Source organism: Ursus arctos, unplaced genomic scaffold (assembly GCF_023065955.2).
Source record: "Ursus arctos isolate Adak ecotype North America unplaced genomic scaffold, UrsArc2.0 scaffold_2, whole genome shotgun sequence".
Classification (NCBI taxonomy): domain Eukaryota; kingdom Metazoa; phylum Chordata; class Mammalia; order Carnivora; family Ursidae; genus Ursus; species Ursus arctos.
The window spans coordinates 34,676,179-34,696,373 of NW_026622874.1; the positions used below are offsets into that span (position 1 = coordinate 34,676,179).

General features: G+C 34.3%; 1 protein-coding gene across 3 annotated transcripts in view; it reads right to left on the reverse strand.

Annotated features, from left to right (window-relative positions):
• DENND1B (DENN domain containing 1B) overlaps positions 1-20,195 on the reverse strand; it is a 250,313-nt gene that overhangs the window by 55,700 nt on the left and 174,418 nt on the right. For all 3 annotated transcript variants that reach the window (XM_057314807.1, XM_026480715.4, XM_026480714.4), the window contains 2 exons: positions 19,192-19,317; positions 7,002-7,103 (listed from right to left, as the gene is read on the reverse strand). In XM_057314807.1, the coding sequence (XP_057170790.1) occupies positions 7,002-7,103; positions 19,192-19,317 (228 nt within the window). The remainder of the gene's footprint in view (positions 1-7,001; positions 7,104-19,191; positions 19,318-20,195) is intronic.

The window sequence follows — 20,195 nt, forward strand, 5'->3', positions numbered from 1 at the left end:
AGTGTTTAATAAAATGAGCAGAAAAAACTTTACTTCCAGTGGCCTTAATAACAAATAATATACACAAGAAAATAATTTCCTTTATTGTGTTAGCATAATATGAGATAAAGGTAAGAGCCCTAAAAATAATAGCTTAAATCTTCATAAAGCTGCTAGCTAAAGAAACATGGTGATGTCAGGGTTGTGGATTTAAGAAGCTGTTTCTGGGAATCCTTCCAAATCCATTATCTATAAGAGGAATTTATCCAAATGGAACCTACTATCATCTGTCTAAGCTATGTTTATTTCATAATATCATGGAATGTTAGAGCCTAAAGGTATCTCAAACTTAGTGACCTGTCAGTCTAACTCATCGTACAGATGCAGAAACTGAGGCCTCAAGAGGTTAAGAAGTCAAATGTCAATGAAAACAGCCTATCACAGGCTGATCTAGAAACAATAAACAATATGTTTTTATACAGGACTTAAATAATTCAAATAATAGTAACTTAAATAATTAGGTTTAAATAATAATAATAAAGCAAACTACCAGAACATTCCCTTCCTTAGAAGGTCCCTCCTTGAGTACCCTTCTCTCTCCACAGAAAAGACCACAATCCCTGCAGCTTATCCTTTCCTTGCCTGCCTTTATAGTTTTACCACACAAATGTTTCCCTAAATAATATGCTATTTAATTTTTCTTGCTGTTTAACATGACATAGAAGGACTCATCATAATTCTTCAGTGATTTGTTGTTCATTTAATTCATTCATATTCAGTTTTGCTGCAGCTTATTTCTCTGCTGTATAATGTTCTATTGTATGAATATAACCATTTGCTCATTGTAATACTGATGAACATCTAAGATTACTGCCAGTATTTAGCTTTTACGAGCAGTGTTAGTAAATGATTTTTGGTGGACGACTTAGAGTGCAATCCATAAGAAATTTGCATGTTTAACTTTCAGTGCTAGTGCCAAAGTGTTTTCTAAACAATTTGTGCAAATATACACTCCCCTGAACAGTTAAAACTTGGTCCCTTGGTCCATGCCTTTGCCAAATTTTGAGATTTTCAGGTTTTTAAAATTCAGCCAATCTGGTGAATATGAGGTGATACTTCATTGTGTTTTTTTAATTTTATGTTCTCTGACCACAAATGAGGTTGAGTACTTTTCATACTTTTATTAGCTATTCACGCTTCTTCATTTGCATATGCTAATCCAAGTCTTTTGCACAATTCTATTAGATGGATATGCTTCTTACAGAATGTAGGAGTTTTTTTGTTTTGTTTTTGGCTTGATTTTAATTCTAGATTCTAAATCTCTGGGTGGTTTATATGTATTACAAATATGGTGTCTTTTAGTAACCAAAAGTTCCTTTTTTTTTTTTTTTTTTTTTTTTTGAGAGAGAGAGGGAGCACAAGTGTCAGGGGGAGAGGAAGAGGCCGAGGGAGAAGCAGGCTTCCCACTGAGCAGGGAGCCCAACTGATACAGGGCTCGATCCCAGGACCTCAGGATCATGAGCTGAACTGAAGGCAGGTGCTTAACCAACTGAGCCACCCAGGCACCTCATAATAACCAAAAGTTCTTAATTCCAATAAAGTCAAATGTATTAAGCTATTCCTTCATGTCTTAAGAAACTTGTCTCGCTCCTCAAAGTAATAAAAATAAAGTCAGTTTGGTGCCTTCATTCAAAATCTTTTTTTTTTTAAGCTAAATTATATGTGTTAGGAATTTCAATGGTAATAGATGACATTTTTTTCAGAGGGAAATTTTCAGTGTTTCAACATTAAGTATGATGTTTGTTGAAAGTATCTTTTTCTAGTTTTTACCATGAATTTTATGAAAAATTTCTGCATCTCTTGAGATGATCTAATGATTTTTCTCCTATAATCAGCTACTGTAGGGAATTACATTCCCAATATACAACTGCCCTTTAATTTCTGGAATAAATGCAACCTGCTCATAAAGTAGTATCCTTTTTAGATATTGCTAGAATTGGTTGTAAATATTTTGTTTAAATTTTTGCATCTATGATCCTTAGCAAAGCTGACCTATAATGTTCTTTTCTCATACTGTTTTAGGATCTGGAACCAAGATGATCTTAGCTGTATAAAACAAATTGAAGAGTATCTCCCTTTTTCCATCATCAAAACAGGAATTTTTTGGAATTTGAATTGGAACTATTTCATTCTTTAACGTGGGAAAAAACTTGCCTATGTTACACAGTTAGTATTACTTAAATTTAATTGACATATTTACCATTTATTTTGTTCTCTCTTCTTGCATCTCAGACCTTCCATCTTGGATCTGAGAAAACTTTCTTTCTCCCTGAAGTACTTTCTTAGAGCACTCCCTTAAGGATTTCTTTCTGCTGTTGATGTAGTAGTCATGATTCAACCAAGAAGCAGAATCAGTAGGAGATTTGATACACACACACACACACACACACACACACACACACACGAGATTTACTACAAGGAATTGGTTTACATGATTAGGGGGCTAGCTAAGCAAGTCTGAAATTCATAGAAGTATCCAGCAGAAAAATTATGAGCAGGCCGAATCCATAGGCAGAGGCCAAAGCTGTCAACCATAGAATTTCTTCTCTCTCCCAGGGAAACCTCTGTTCTGAGTTTAAGGCCTTCCAACAGATTCAGACAGGCTTACCCAGATTATCTACAGTCAAATGATTCAAAGTTTTAATTATATATGTAAAAATACCTTCACCAAGATGAGCATTTGATTAAGTAACTGCGGATGTTAGCCTAACCAAACAGACACATCGATAAAGCCAGCACAAGGGGCAAACTCAGTTTTTTGGAGGGAAATGTTTTTATATCACTCTTATGATGAGGATGTCTTTTAGTTGCCATAAGATTCTAGATATGTTTTCTCAACACACTGAAGATATGGCAGTATCTTCTGGATTGCTGATGTGAACCCAGCTGTCAGTATATTGCTCCTTTGAAGGTAATCTATTTTGTCCCTCTTGTTGTTTTTAAAAATTTCCCTTATTAGGGGCGCCTGGGTGGCTCAGTCGTTAAGCATCTACCTTCGGCTCAGGGCGTGATCCCAGCATTCTGGCATCAAGCCCCACGTCAGACTCCTATGCTGGGAGGCTGCTTCCTCCTCTCCCACTCCCCCTGCTTGTGTTCCCTCTCTTGCTGGCTATCTCTCTCTCTGTCAAATAAATAAATAAAATCTTTAAAAAAAAATTTCCCTTATTATTTAATGCTTTAGAGCTGAATATATGGTGTGGCTGTAGATTTCTTTTTATTTATTCAGTTTGGATATGTTGGACTTCTTAAATTCATAAAGTGGTGTACTTTATTGGTTCTGGTATTATCCTTTCAACTATTACCTCTCCTCCATTTTCTGCCCTCTCCTTTTAGAATTGATTAGAATGGCTTTAGACATTTCCACTCCATCCTTCGTGCCTATTAACCTCTCTTATATTCTCTATTTTTTCATTTTTCTGCAATATCTTCTCGATAATTTCTTTTTCAGATATATCTTCCAGTTTAGCAAATCTCTCTTCAGTTAGATCTGATCTACTGTTAAACCCATCAATTTTCCTTTCATTTCAATTACATGTTTCCTATCAGAATTCTATTTGCTACATTTTAAATTTGGTTCCAGTTCTTGAATGTTTTTATATCCTGAACATTTTTAAAGCATATCTTCTATTTCTTTGAACACCTTAAGCATAACTATTTTATGTTCTATTTTTGATAATTTCAATAATTAAAGTCTTTGCATCTTTGCAAGTCAATTTTTGTCTGCTGTTTCCGCTAATTCTCATTCATGATTTGTTTCCTTGTATGTTTAATAATTTCTAGCAGTGAAATTTTTCTTCGGAATTATAGCGGGGAGAATACTTTGGTGCCTGGATTCCTCCAGAGAAGATGTGTGTTTGCCTCTGCCTAGGGCCTGACAGTGCTAACAACTTAGGATCACTTTACACTTGGCTTGAGTTGTGTCAGACCAAATCTGAAATTATTAATTCAGACTTCAAATTCCTGTACATGCTGGTGTGTTTACTTCTCAGAAGCACTTTTTCCTCCCCTCCACTCAGTACCAGTGCTTCAGAGGTACAATCACCAGGAAATGAGTTAAGGGAAGGAGCAAACTTATTTCTTGTTTACTTTGACACTAAGTCATCCCAGATTTGTGGGAGTAAGGTCTCCTAATACACTTCTCAACTTGGGAAGTAAGCACTGGACTTTGTCTCCTTTCCCCCGCCACAAAAAGTTTTCTAAATACTGCATTTAAAGTTGTTTCAGTATATAAGTTTACTCTGAATCCTGCCTGTGGTATTATCAGAAATAACAGTAAAAGAAAAAAAAAAGAAATAACAGTTTACTTTAACTCTTAATTTAAAATTATACACTGCTCTCCTGGGTCCATGTTCTCTCAATTTTGATGCATAAGCATTGCTAAATAAAGAGAGAACCTGATGTGTTCTTGACCTATAATGGATCACAAATTCATAATAATGAATAGTAATCATTTGTACCTAATAAGTATTTTTGTATTCCTTCAGAAAGAGCAACAGTATCTTTGAGGCTTCATCTGTTGATAATTTTTTGCTAACTGATTCCTTTTTTTTTCTTCTCCTTTCCCCCCAAGCTTTAGTATAAAGTGTAACTGGTAATCAAAAAATTACACATAACTGGGGTGCCTGGGTGGCTCAGTCGTTAAGCATCTGCCTTCAGCTCAGGGCGTGATCCCGGAGTCCTGGGATCGAGCCCCACATCAGGCTCTCTTCCCCTCCTACTCCCCCTGCTTGTGTTCCCTCTCTCGCTGGCTGTCTCTCTCTGTCAAATAAATAAATAAATAATCTTAAAAAAAAAAAAAAAAACCCTGCACATAACTAACGTAGATAATATGGTAAGTTTGGACATATGCATACACTTCTGCTATAATCACCACAATCAAGGTAATAAACGTATCCAACCCCTTCAAAAGTTTCCTCACATCCCTTTGTGTTTTTGGTTGTGCTAAGAACACCAACATGAGATATACCCTCTTAACAAATTTTAAATACACAATAAGATAACTGTTAACTATAGACACTATGTTATATAGTGAATCTCTGAAACTTACTCCTCTTTAGAAGTTTGTGAAACTGTTAACAGGAATCTTAAATTCTTTCAGGGCTATCTTCAAGTATCACTTCTTAAGGGTCATAAAATGATATCAAGTTTGAGAATATGGTTAATTGGTGCATGTAAAACTATCCAAGTTGTCTATATAGTGGGTTCTAATTTAATTGACCATTTTAATATTTTACATTTAGCTTTTCTGACTGAATTTTATTTTTTAAAAATCCTGCATAGATTTGTATTCTATTGAAGCAATTGCTCTAAAATGAGGCAGACACTAAAATTTAGTAAGCTTCTACAAAGTGTTGTGCCCTGTGCTGAGGTATACGTGTATTAATTCACATAACTTTACCACAACCCTGTTAGGTGGTATTTCTATTTTAAAGAAAAAGAAAAGGATACTTATGAACAAACAGCTATTAAGTGATAAAGCCAAGATTTAACCCAATTCTGTTTGATTCTTAAAAAAATAAAAGCATTTTGTAAGTATATAAATTACTGTGTCTGAATTACATCTAATGAAAAGACTAGTTACAGTCTCATGGTCAAATGTTAAGTAATAAGTTAGACATTCTATCTACCCATTCAATTCTTGACCCCCGTATAATCTGATCTTCACAATTCAGTTTAGACAATGGGCAGTAGTACCATCTCTGGTACTATCTACCAGATAAAAATACAAAAAGGGTACTGTTATTTAACTCAACAAGCATGCACTAGAAGACTAGTATAGGACTACACTGTGCTGTATACTTCAGCATTTATAAAGACCATCTCATGATCCTCATACTACCTTGGGAAGCAATTCAGTCTAATACTGGAGCCCTCGAGGGACAGAGCACCAAAAGTAACCCATTCTATCTTTAGAAATTCACAAAACATCTTGGACCCTGAAACCTATCAAACCTGATTCTGCTTCTTCTAGGTACTGGAAAAATCTAACCCTTTCTCTGAGGTAAACCTTCACATATAGAAGGCAGTTATAGCCCCCACAGAATATTTTCTAATTATTTTTTAAAACTTCCTCAGAATATAGATAGTAGTATTGGTTTTGTCACCATCAAATTATATGACTTGTTTACTTTAAAGCTTATTTCACGTCACATGGTATTTTTTCTCTGAATAGTCCAAAGGATGCTATTAGATTTTCAGCTTCTCAAGGGCATTACTGAATTTTTATTCATGTTTGTATCCTGGCACTGAGCAGTTTATGGCCCATTGTAGGTCTTCATTAAGTGTTGAATTCACATAACTTTACATTTAAATTATCATGTGGAATAAGAAAAAAAAGTGTTTAGAACTTAAATTATATAAACAGAAGCTAAGATAAGTCTGAATTAAGAGACTTGCTATGATCACACACTGGAATGAAAGAACTAGTACTTCTAAACATTCTGAATTCTGATGTTAAACTTCATGCTTTTTGAAATGGCTTTTACATTTCCTAAGCCAAAAATTAAGATACTAGTATGACAATGAATTTTTTTTCTGAATTTTAAATTTATGACAGCTGGATTACATTATAAACTGAATTACATTAGGACTGCCCTACAAAAAATATAGTTTGTTTACCACTACCAAGCTACCATAAAAAACTAACTCCTAGATGCCTTATATGAAACTAGTCACATTGGTTTCCTAACTGTACAAATGAATACTCTTCCTCTGACCATCCGATTAGTACTTTCAATGATGAATTTTTTAATAACAAAATTACCTTTACATAATTTTCTGGAGTGCCGTGCCATAGATAACTATAGAGTTACAAAAGAAAGAAACATTTCTTGTAATTCTAGAACAGACATTACTCAAGGTTTTGACATACTTTTGATAAAAGTGATAAAAATGTGTTACGCATGTCTGTTACATTTCTGTAATACTCTGTTACAGAAGGAAATGTGGAGGTCCACTCTTACCTGCTTGAAAAGTTGGAGGTTAACTGCAGTTTCCAAGAACTGTTTCATCAGGCTTGAGCGGTGCTTTACAAAACTCTCCTCACAGAAAGTGATGGGCTCACCCTAGATAGAAATAAAGATTCTTAGGGTGTCAATAGAAAGTCAGAGAGAAACAGTCTCTTTAAAAAGGCACATGGAGGGTCATGGAGGAAGTGTAAGACACAGAATCAACTTCAAGGTGCTGAAAGTCTAAAGGGAGTCAAACAGACTCTTAGACGTAATAGCTGAATTTCAGCCTTGGAGAAATATTCCTCTACTGACAAGCTTCTACTAGAACTTCCTAATCAAGGATCCCTGGGGTCTTAAAATTGCTCAGTTTTACTTCCTCAAAGTAAAAATGAGTCTCCTAAAAACAAAGGTTTAATATTATTAGATTGAATTATGAGTATTAAAAAGAGTATACATAGCTGAAAAAAGTCAACAACTGCAGTTTTATCCTAATTAGAAAACATTCTTTCTATAAAAATTGCTGCATGTTTTTTGTCATTTATATTTGATCATTAATTTCTTTTTAAATTAATTAAAAGTTCTTACAATAACATTCTCTTCATCACTTCACATACAATTCTGATTGGATACTTTCTAGACTAAGTCCCACTTTGTATCTGCCTTAATTTTTCATATTTTTTAGGTAACCATAACTTTGCAAGTGTCTTCTAGTAGCTTATGCTCCTTTAGCTTGCTCCTCCTCCAAATTATCAAGAACTTAAACTCTGAATACAGATTCTACTCATTCCATTTATTCCCATACAGGACGTCAGAAAATTGTCACTCACTGGCTGATCCCTACCACCTGCTACTTCCCTCAGTAGCCTGAATGGTCCTCTTGCCCATCCAATACATGTGAAGATAAGTGATCCAAATAAATATGAGATAATATGATCCAAATGAAAACTGAGATAAGTGACAATGATTCACTCATTATAATGAATCCTGTAGCCATCTCTATGTTGGCAGTAAAAAGGAAAAAAGCTCACCTTCTAATAGAACTTTGAAAAAATATCAGTTATAATTTAATTTTAAGGACAACTCAATGCCTTGATTACAGGTATCTGTAAATAAAATTCTGAAAATTGGCTCCTGCATAAATAAAATGAAACAAATAATTTAACAGTAATTCAACTGTTACCGCTGGCTAATGGAAGCTAGATACTATGGATCTGCCCTGTTCAAAACAGTAGATGTTAGTCACATGCAGCAATTTAAATTTAAATTTATTAAAATTAAATAAAACTAAAATTTCAGTACTTCAATACATTAGCCACATTTGAAATGTTCAACTGCCACAAGTGCTCAGTGGTTACTATTAGATAACACAAATACAGAACATTTCATTTATCACAAAAAGTCGTCTTGAACAGCACTGCTACAGAAGAAAACAAAATTCAAATTATTAGCAAAGACAACCAATAATCTATTAAAAGTTGTCATCTAATATCAGCCACCAGCCAATACCTCATAATAAGCTGCCATTATGCATTTTGATACTGATTATTGCCATTCTTAAGTGCCATAGGATGATTTTAAATTATATATTTTAAAAATTAGATTAATTTACATAAATATATTTTGTATGATCAAAAATCACTGTATTTGCCACTATCATAGAATTTACAACTTAGAATCTATTGGGGGGACAACAAACAGGCAATCCTATTAAAGAGAAACGTCTATTGTTTTTGCAACCCTGGTATCAGCATTATATCTAGTTACACTGGGAATGTTTTATAGGTCAATAAACAAAGTAGCAAGTAAGCTAACCTTTGCTTCTTATCACTTATTTTCTTTTAAAAAGTAAATACAAATTTTAAAAATAAATAAAATTATTGTTTTTAATGGCAGTTCCAACTATACCACAATTATTACAAAGTGATCAGTACTACTGATACTTTGTTTTTATTTGACAGATTTTTCTCCAAACATGTGAGTTGTATTTTATTAGCATCTGTGATTTTTCCAGAAGTTGTCATTAACACTGCAGAAGTCTTTGCTTCAAATACAAAGGTCTATCTTCAACTGAAATACTTGTCAATTCAAATATAAAACTCTATCTCCAACCAAAAAGTTTAGACTTTCTATGTTACAATCAAGATTTCTTTTGACTGGAAGGAGTGGAGGACAAGTGAATAGAGAATCTCAAGGTGAGGGAAAATGTATGCAAGGAAAGTCTACTTATACGTTCTTAAGAGTTGGGCATAAATTAGTTTTTAGCCAATGTGAATTACGCTGGCAGAACTCTGTCCTCATTAATCTTCCAGCAACTGCTTTCAATCTTTCAAGAGAAATAGTAAAGAGAAAGTTCAAATATGCTGTCCATCCAGTTTTAATAACACCAATCATAGCAAAAGTTTTCAACTTAACCTTCAAATGATTAACATAGCCTGTTCACTTAGTCTCTGATAATAACAAAAAAAACAAAACCCTGACATATACTAGAATTTTCTCTCAGGAGAAAGAAGAATAAGTCTTGATTAACAATGCTCTAAATTTTTACATATTAATACACAGGAGTCTCAGTTATTGTCATGCTGGGGTGTATGCTATCAAACAAATTATAAATGAGTTCTTTTAAATCTGAGTCAAGTTGAATGGCATGGTAAGGAACTCTGCTTAGGATCTTCTGATTTACTTAAAATCTGGTTAAAAATCAGGTTTAGGATTGAATGGTTTCCAAAACCTTTTCTTGCTCCAAGTAGAGTGACTGTTATGTCCAGTGTTGCCCAGTTAATTCCCAGTTTACTGAAGTATAAAAGATTTCATTAGGGGTACCTGTGGCTTCACAGAGGAAACCTGAGCTGGTTTTGAAAACTAATGGAAGCCTTCTGAAACAAAGATGGAAAATACAGTCTTGAGAGAGGCAGGGATGGGCAAAAAGTGGGTAGTGTGTTTGCGATGGGTATGCATTAGAGAAAGCGCCAGACGAAGATAATAAAAGACTGGTTGAGGCCTAGTGGCTAATGGATATGAATTACAGAAAGTACAAGAGAGAAATAAAAGGTAGGTTAAGCCATATTGGAAAAGGCCCAGGTTATATTCTAAAGTTATTTTCTTAAAGACATCAAGAAGTGATGTGTCACACACAGAAGTGTCTACTCGATGAAGTGACAAGATTGTATGTTTTAAAAGGAAAGTTAAGGGCACCTGGGTGGCTCAGTCGGTTCAGCCTCTACCTTTGGTTCAGGTCATGATCTCATATAGGTCCTGGGAAATGGAGCCCTAAGGTTCCCTGCTCAGTGGGGAGTCTGCTTCTCCCTCTCCCTCTGTCCCTCCCCACTGTTTGTGCTCGCTCTCTTTCTCTCTCTCACAAATAAATAAAATCTTTTTAAAAAATAAAAGGAAAGTTAATAGGCAAGAGGAAATAATGGATATAGGCAGACCAAGTAATAGTGCAACACAAATCTGGCAAGAAAAGATGAACCAGGCAGTAGAAAGGAAAAGTGATGACTACCATTAGTTAACGTTGATAAGGCACTCATTACTATTACTGATAATAATAACAATAGCTAATATTTACATAATGCTTATTATGGGTCGTACTTTCTAAGCACTTTACATGTATTAATTCACATAAGCCTCAAACTTACTGTTGGCTTTCTTTATACATGAATAAACTAAAATATGCGGAAGGGTTAAGTAACTTGCTCAAGATTATGCAGTAGGTAAGCGGTAGAAGCCAGATTCAGATTCAGTCTATGCCTTCAAATTATCCCATTTCTGAGTATTCAAGACTGCATGAAATGTTTTATTTTTTCCATATCATGTAACAATTTTACTGCAAAATCAACAGGACTGTTTATCAACTGATGTATAGCAGTGGTTCTCAAAGAACGGTCCAGGGACTCAGGCCTTTTCACAGGGTCGGCAACATCAAAGTCATTTTTATAACAATGCTAAAACATTATTTGCCCTTTTCACTTTTATTTTCTCATGAGATCCAATGGAGGCTACACCACTGGTGATATTGCAACAGACTGAAAGCACAACCAAATATGAGAACCCAGTCCTCTTCTTTTAAGCTACGTACTTTTGAAAAAATGTAAAACAATGCCATTCTTCTATTATTTTTTGTTTAGAAATAGTTATTTCTCATAAAAATGTTTCATGTTTATCTGCAGTAGTTTTGTATTAAATAATAAATAGTTAAAATATTTCCAGTTTTAATTTCTAATATGGTAAACAGTGAAAGACATAGCCCACATAAACAAAAGTTCTTTAAAGTCCTTGATAATTTTTACAAGTGTAAAGACATCCAGAGACAAAAAGTTTAACAACTACTGATACGCAGAAACGAGACAAGCAAGGGTCAGAAAGGACTTGTGGATTTCAAGTTTGAGGAGCAAAAGATGGATGATACCACTTATTAAAGACCAGAAATATAAAAACAAACCAGATTTAAGAAGAAGTTGATAAAATAAATTTTGGCATATGTCTTTGGTCAGATTCTCAGTTGAGCCTGAGACAAGGATTCTTGTTTAAGTGATTTGTTGGTGGAGAACTCTCAGGAAGTAGGTATTAAGGGAAGTAAAATAGGGCCGAAGAAAAAAGCCAAGCAACAATGTGATTTCAGCTGGAAATCAGCCTTAGTTTTAAACCTATGAAAAAATACCAAATGTACTGGCAGAGTTATTCCCGTCTTGAAGAAAGGAGGCCAGTTTCTTACACCTTTATCAGTCAGTCATTAAGCATGGTCTTACCTGGTAGGAGGAGTGGGGAAAAGAATGGAGGTGCCTGGCGAGGCCCTTCCTACTTAGCCAAGGACAGTTTTTCTCTGAAAAGGATGCCAGCCAGTATAGGGGATCTGGTCAGGGCACCAACAATGTCCATTATGGCATGGTTAAGGCAAGCAAGATGCTTGAAGGCACGTGGACAAAGGTGGCACCCTGCCAGAAACTCAAGTTTGGAAAACTTCTTTAATATATATTTAGGAATTACCTGCATAGAACCAAGCATTAAGGTTAAACTGACGACTCTACTTAAGGAAAAAGACTGATACAACTGAGAAGTACACATCTATAATCCAATATATTTTCTAAAAGTTATATTGTTCATTGACACAAAAGGAAGTAAAGAAGTATATAGCTCTGTGGAAACACAGAATAATCATGTAGAAACATAAAAATGTGGAAAAGAAAAACTCTTCATGGTAAAAAACAAAAATTGGATCCAAATAAAATCAGTTTTAAAAAAATCTGATGTGATGGTAAAGCTACTGAATCTTTTCCTCCATGGAACAGTGATGAGGCAACAGAAAGGAACTAAAGCTAAAATCGTTTTGACAGAATGTCACACAAAGGACCATGAAAGGATGTAAGAAAAAAATACAATTTGTATTAGGGTAGGTATGAAGTTCTTATTACAGAGAAGAGAACCAGACTTTTCAGAAAGGAACTGCCAACATTACCTGCCATTAAAGTATTACATTAATCAACAAATACATACTAAGAATGAATCAACAACCTAATGGGCATTCTATGATGAGGCTTGCTAGGTAGTTTGCTATTAATAACAGTAAAAATACCAAAGTTCATACTTGATTTACCTGTTAAAACATATAAATCAGAGCAGATTCAAGTTCAAGATTATCCACAGAATAACAAATGTCACACTCAGTCCCTTGTATAATGACTAATAAGTGGAAAGGATAAAGGTACCATTAGAGCCAGTGTGCTGGAAAACTACATGTCATATGTACCTAGTGGTGTTTAAATAAGAACCATCAAGTAGTTGTGGCAGAAGAATGACTTAGAAATGCCCTCCAGTGGTATAAATCTGGCCCTATGGAACACATCATTTACCTCGCAAAGTCTTAGATTCCATCTTCAACTTAAAGAAGTAAATTCTCCCTCCTCTGAAAACCCCGAGCCTTTTGTATCTTTCTTTTAGCATTTATTTTCTAAGTTGTATTAACAGTTATTTTTATAGATCTTATCTGTGCATTTTTGAGGTCTGGGACTATATCCTTATATATCTCTGCATTTTTTACTCTAATACTCAACATAGTACTTTGATTTTCTGAGCGTTCAATAGCTATCCACTAGTTAATATTTTTTTTGCAGGATAATTAAGACACTAGAAAGATATGGAGGAGATGGGGCTGTTTTTCCTACCCTACTGTTATGTTCAGTTTCAAAGTGATTATCATCAAATTAATATTATATTTTTGTTTTGCGTGTTTTTAAGGATGGATATTTTTCAAGTTCTATATTGTCTTCTAGAGTAGGAAACTTTGCAAGAACAAGAAACTTAAACATAGACTAGATCTTTATGCTTTAAGGATATATATGACTTAGTAAGGATTCATATTGAAAAAGAGAATTAAGGTGTCATGAAGAACGATACTACATAAAAATGTGAGATATAATAAACAAAGCATCAACACAATACTTATTCAGTTCCCTAATACACTTGGGCCTAATACATAATGTCACTGTTATATAACAAATATAAACAAGCAAAAATGTCTGCATAATGACGGTATATTTAAATTTTTAAATCTCTTAAATACTCTGTTATCAGTTCTCTCAAGGGAATAGTCACATACATTCAGGTTCTCACAGAAAATAATATTAAAATATTTTTCAGATTATATAAAATTCTTCTTCCAAGTATCCCAGTGCTATTATTATGTAAGGTACCACATGTCTATGCTCATGGTTTATTAACCATGAAAACATTTCTACTGCTGAAAATTATTGAGGAGAAAAAAGACTTATATTTAAATCATAAACCCTAATCATTATTTACATGAAAATCTTCTCTCTGTACATATTATTATGAGTTTGTCCTAAAGTTATTAGATCTGTCTTGAATAAAAATAGCTATCAATGTTTCATTTGCCTATGATTCAGCAAGTTCAGATGGGGAAAGAAATTGATTTTTCTAAATTAGACACAGCTGTTTCTAGCACTGTAGTTAAATTTGAACACTTAAAAAGATTAATGAAGCAATGTATTAATTTTATACATAATTTGAAAAATATACATTTTTCTTTCCCACAATTTAAAGAAAAAAACTCTCTATTCTCATGAAACATATTACCAGTAATATAAAAACGAAACCCTTACTATTAGAGTCCCTAGCTCTACCTATCCCATAGTAGTGGTGCAGAATTTTTACATTTTTGCTAAAGCAGTTAAGCAAGGTTCCTTCTCTGTTAAAAAAAAAAAAAAAAAAAAAGAGCAGAAAAAAAGTGCCATAAAAGCAACCATATTCTATCAGAAGCCCAATACACAACAAATATTTCCTTGGTTACAACCATCTCTAAAGTCAAAAGGTCCATACTCAAGCTTGGGTAGTGAGATGAATGGACGCCTAAAATGTTTTAGTAACTGTAAAACCAAGAGGGGTGAGCAAATGTACTTTATCAACTTGGATTTTTAAATCTGTAACAAGTTGACAGTTACAAATCTGTTAAATGGAAACTCTAAGGCAAAGATTTAGTGAAGGACCACTTAAATTATGGATGCCAATCCTGTGCTTAAATTGTTTCAGTTTAATCACAAAATATAACATTATTTCCCGATAATGTTTAAAGGAATAGAATCCAAAAGGACAACACTTCCGAATCACCAAACGGAGGCCTAGATTACTAACCAATCTTTATTTTAAAAGGAATTCACTTTTTATCCATTAGCAAGGGTCACAGCAGCCCAGAAAGGCGTGAGTGATTGAAACAAACGAGGTACCCCAAGTATTCAAAGGACCAGATCTGAGTGTTACTTCTGCTCTTAGACAGATAATCAAGTATATGCCTTTGAAAGTATTAAGCAGTATTTTAACTCGGCAAACATTTCTTTAGCATTAGCTGTTGGTCAAAAATTGACTTTTTATTTGTAATAGCTTGTGACACAAATGACACACAGAGGTGCAATTGATGACCCTTTATTAGTTATTTAATACAATCACTTAAAAGTATTCTCATGTTTATAACAGTGTTTTTGTTTTGGGGAATCAGAGGAGGGCACTTTATTTTAGTGTTGTTAAAGGGATTTTACTCCCCAAACTCAGTACTTCTAAAATGTCATTTTTAATAATAATAGCTAATATACAAAGCATTGATTATATGTCAGACACTGCTCTAAGTCACTTACATTTATGAACTCACTTTATCCTCTAAATAACGCAAGAAGAATTACTACCCTTTTTAAAGAACACATGAGGAAACTAAAGCACTAAGAGATTAATTTGCCCAAACTCAAACAACTAGTTAGTCACAGGAGGAGGACCTGAACCCAGGCAGCCTGGTTCTAGAGTCTGTATTTTTACCACTTGTCTTCAATCCATTTAGCACATTACTTTGATCTCACATTTTTGAATTCTTAAAAAGTAGCTAACTTGCTGCTGGCTAAAATCCCCCCAAATCAGAATATCCGTTGTTTTATTTAAATCACTTTCCAACAGCTTTAGGGAATTGTATATTTTTCTCTCTAATTCAGTGCAGGCACAATTTATTTGTCAATAGTGCCAGTGTATCATTGAGAAGGTGTAAATGAGGAACTCTGAGTAACAACATAGAGTTGCCGCTCAGACATTCTAAGGTTTTTTTTTTTTTCAAGATTTTATTTATTTATTTGACAGAGACAGCGCGCGCGCGCGCGCGCGCGCGCGCGCGAGAGAGAGAGAGAGAGAGAGAGAGAGAGAGGGAGAGAGAGAGAGAGAGAGAACACACAAGCAGGGGGAGTGGGAGACAGAGAAACAGGCTCCCAGTGGAGGAGCCTGATGCGGGGCTCGATCCCAGTCGATCCCAGAACACCAGGATCACGCCCTGAGCTAAAGGCAACCGCCCTGAGCTAAAGGCAACCGCTTAAGGACTGAGCCACCCAGGCACCCCTCAGACATTCTAAATTTAAGTTATAATAGAAGTTCCTCTTTGGCAGCATTTAGCATAGGTATTTAGTATTTACATTTGAAAATGGACATTCAAATCATCCCGAGGGCATTCTCCTCACAGGCCACATCCGACTGGCTCCCCAGCAACACAACAGAAGACTGAGGGAGGAGGAAGGTGCAGTATGAGCAGAGGCAGTTACCCCAGGTCGACAAAACCATAAATGGAAATATGTAGCATAAATAACAAATTATTTCTCCAATTTATATACACACCATGGGATGTCTATACCATGTGCTCCTTTTGAGAAAAGTACTAAGACTGTATCATTTGTTCAGCCTTTCCATAAGTGTGTACAGAATGCCTTCCATGCATCTTCATTTAGAAGAAATGTAAGTTCAGGACATTTATCTCAATGTGAGTATGATACAATAACGGAGGCGAGAGAGAGCAGAAACATGCTACACACAAGAGTGGGACTGCAGAAGAATAGATTCAAATGCAGGCCCCACTATTTACTAGCTGGAGAACCTTAGTGAGGCTATTTACATTCTGGGCATATCATTTTCCTAATCTTTAAAATGAATAGGGTAAGGGTCTTTCAATGCCTGGTACCCAGCAGGTACTTAAAGGTCAATTATTGTTTTAATGGCAACTAATAAATTATGAATTTCAGTAAAAATAATAAAAGAACCATAATAAATAACATACAAAAAGGGAGAAGAAATGTGTTAAAGAAAGTACGTATAATCAGTTCATAGAAAAAAAGGGTCAGTATAAACTACAGCTTCAAGGATCAGGAAGGAACTAGATGGCCATTAAAAACAAGAAAGATAAAAGCAATACCATGAAGAAAGAACATTTTTTGTAATAATTTGGAATGTTTAGAAGCCTGAGAAGCGTGGGACATTTGGAGCCTAAGGCAGAATTCTCTGAATTGAGGTTAAAGTTTAGGAAAAAAGTACGGACAGACTGCCTGCCCATGGTGAGGGCCTTGAAGGACAGTCATAGCCTAATCTACAGGTTTAATTTTGGCAATGTAAGAGAAATAACATAATAAGAATGGTTTGTTTATATGTGTGTGTGTGCGTGTATGTGTATACACATAATCATGAAATTTTGAAAAGTAGTACCCAGTTAAAGAAGTTGTAATCATTTAAAGCTATTTGGTAATTTTTTTTCCAGTTGTACTCTAACAGCTAGAGGATACTACTGAGATATTTTTATGAAAAGAGACAAAACCGTGAAATAATTGTAACTTCTAAACATGGCTCTTTTTTTAATATCAATCAGAAAATATGTTAAAGACATATGCCCATTATGTAAATGTCCAAAAAGAGTTCACAAAATAAAAAGTAAATGTACTTTTAATAAATTAAAATATAGAGTAATTTGCAAAGATAATGCCTAAATGAAATAAAAAATATTTTATACACAACAGAGATCATTTTCCTTAAAAATTATTTCTTTTGAAAATATAAAAAGAACCTAAATATATTTGGTATACTTTAAAAAAATTCAAGCTTTCATTCAAGATTGAGTCAAAAGAAATGTAAAAACATACAGAATAAGAATACTATCCCTCACTGTATGGTGACTAACATAATATAATAAAAAAACATTAAAAAAAAAAAGAATACTATCCCTCAACTTCCAGAAAGAATTAGCAGTAAAAAAAAAAGAAAACACCAAAAAGAAAAAGGAGAAAGGCAGATAAGTTATCAAACAAGTTTATAATAAGATGTGATCGATAAACAGGAAAGATATTCTCTGATGAAATTATATATTTTCCTGCAGAAAGTGGGAATCTGGCTTTGAAGATTAAAAAAAAAAAAAAAAGCCAAAGTCATTGAAATCTTAGACCCCTATCTGCTCAACTGATAATTTAAATCATTTAAGAAAATTTTCTCTTCAATTTGCTTTTCTCAAATCTGAAGTCCTTCACAAATTTAAAACAGAAAAGGAAAATGTAGACTGCAAAGATTAAAAATTATTTAAATGAGGCAAAATTTAAGTTAAATTTCCCTCCTGTATTGTAAACTTGAAATCAACCTGTTTTAAAAAAAATTGACAACCAGATGATTTTACAATTTTATTAGTATAGGTGACTGGTTTCCAGTCTTTTAATAAACGAGGCCATGTAACTGTCAATAATTTTTAAAGACTCCCCCATGTGATTACCCCATATGTATACTATGTGCAGTATTATGACTTCTACAATGCTTTTAAAAATAGACACATATTTCAAAAAGATTAGCATGCGAATTAGACATATCTACTTCTCTAGAGACAGCAGTTGATCTGCCTATCCATTTAAGGGCTCCTAGTAACTCAGTAACTCCTCAGAGATGTAAGAGCCACTGCGTGGGAATTACTAATTGAGAAGTCAGTTTAGGAAGCGTATAACCCATTCACGTGTGTTTAGTGTTTCATAGTTCATGATAGGGTTCACACACCAATTCTGAAAAGTAGACAGGTAAAGTATAAGAATTCTCATTTTCCAAATGAGAAGATCAAAGTCCAGAGAAAGCAAGGAAATGGGTCAAGGTTACACAGCTTAGGAACAGTGGAATTCCTACGAGATAGCATGTCTTACTACTTACTACTAACTCAATGTTTTTTATCCATTACAACTTACTCATTTGGTCATGAAAGGGCAGTGTAATTATTTTCATTAAAATCAGACTAACATATTTAACCAATAATTCAGAGAGAGAAACAAACATATTTTGATTTATACCTTTTTGGACTATCTAGAAACTTGGCTGGCTACAATTTTACATAATAATCATTTTTAGGATATTAAAACAAAAAAGAAATGTCAAAATGAGCTAGCATATGCTAAATAGATAAACCCACTCAGAAAAGTGTTATGGAACAGGAAGATGATAAATTTCCAAATACTGAAAAATTTGCAAGCTCCAATATTTTTGAATTTTCACTTTGTACTGTCACTTCTAAATGCATCAGTCTATAAAACCCAACTGTCTGGTTAATTTCTTAATGATCTTAAGATCAGGTAGTTAAATTAAAATTCATTAACACAATTCATTAATTAGTTAAGAGGTAAGCCAATTTAGAACAAAACATAAGATGATGTGCCAAAGAATGTGGGAAATAGTAGCTAAAGGTTACTAAAAGAACTAAACCGAATAGTCAAGGAATTGGACACAGAACACAATGTCTTAAAGCACATTATTCTGGATTTTAAAAGACCTTTATGATACTTTTTTCATGTGTGATATTAAAATGTTTCTTTTTTCTGCCCCATTCTAAAGAACCATAAAAAAGCAGATTAAAATAGGGATGAAATAAAACGCTTACAGGTTTGTATCTCAGTGCATCTCTGTAGGATCCAAACAAAGCAGCCTGTGCCCTAAGAAAGGCCCTAGCTACTCCATCACCCGTAGCTGTAGACTGCTTCTTCAGTTTATTTTTCAGGGCCGAGACCTGCATGACAGAGAGGAACAGTTAAATTAACACCTCAGAAATTGGTACAGCGAGGTACGAACCCAATCAGCAGGCAAACCACAGTGTCTGCAGGTCAGCCAAAAACTCATCCTCCTCCCTGATAGCTTATCTTTTTAACTGCAGAGAGCACCTGCTGGTCTGTTAATTGAAAGGAAAGCAGGAGCCCATAGTAACGTGCTAATGCAAATTGGTTTATGCTCTCTTTTTTTCCCAAGGCCTCTTGACATAAATAAGCTTTAATTATTTTATGGTAAACGGCTTGTGAGCCACTTTTCTGCCGATTTTTAGCAATTACAACATGTGTCTACTTGTTTTCAGATGAAGCCGGTTGGGTATCGTTCATTTTTGCCATGTAAGGTTATTTGTTACAGGTCCTCCAGGATCACTTACCATTTAATTTTCTTTTTGGAAGCCTCATTTGCATATGTAATTTTCTAGTCTTTTGTTGAATAGTTTTCACCATTATTAGACAAAAAGAGGGGGGAGAAGTTAAAGTGATTGAGAACCTACCATGAGTAGAGAATCACGTTATGCACATGTTATATACACTGTCTCATTTAATTTTTACAGCCTTCTAAGAAAGACATTCATATTACCATTTATGAATGAAGAAACAGGGGCTCAAAGATGTGAATCAGTTTGTCCTCACTATGCAGATAATACACGGCAAGACTGAGATTTCAACCCAGTTCTGTCCAGTTTTTTCTACCACAGTGTGTTGGGTTTGAGTTCAATGTTATTGCCTTGTGAACCAGTAATCCGATTAAAATAATGCTTTTAAATCCAAGAAAAATTTATTACTTAGGACGTTGCATAATTTTTCAAGGCACCTAAATTTGTTATAATTTTTCATACAT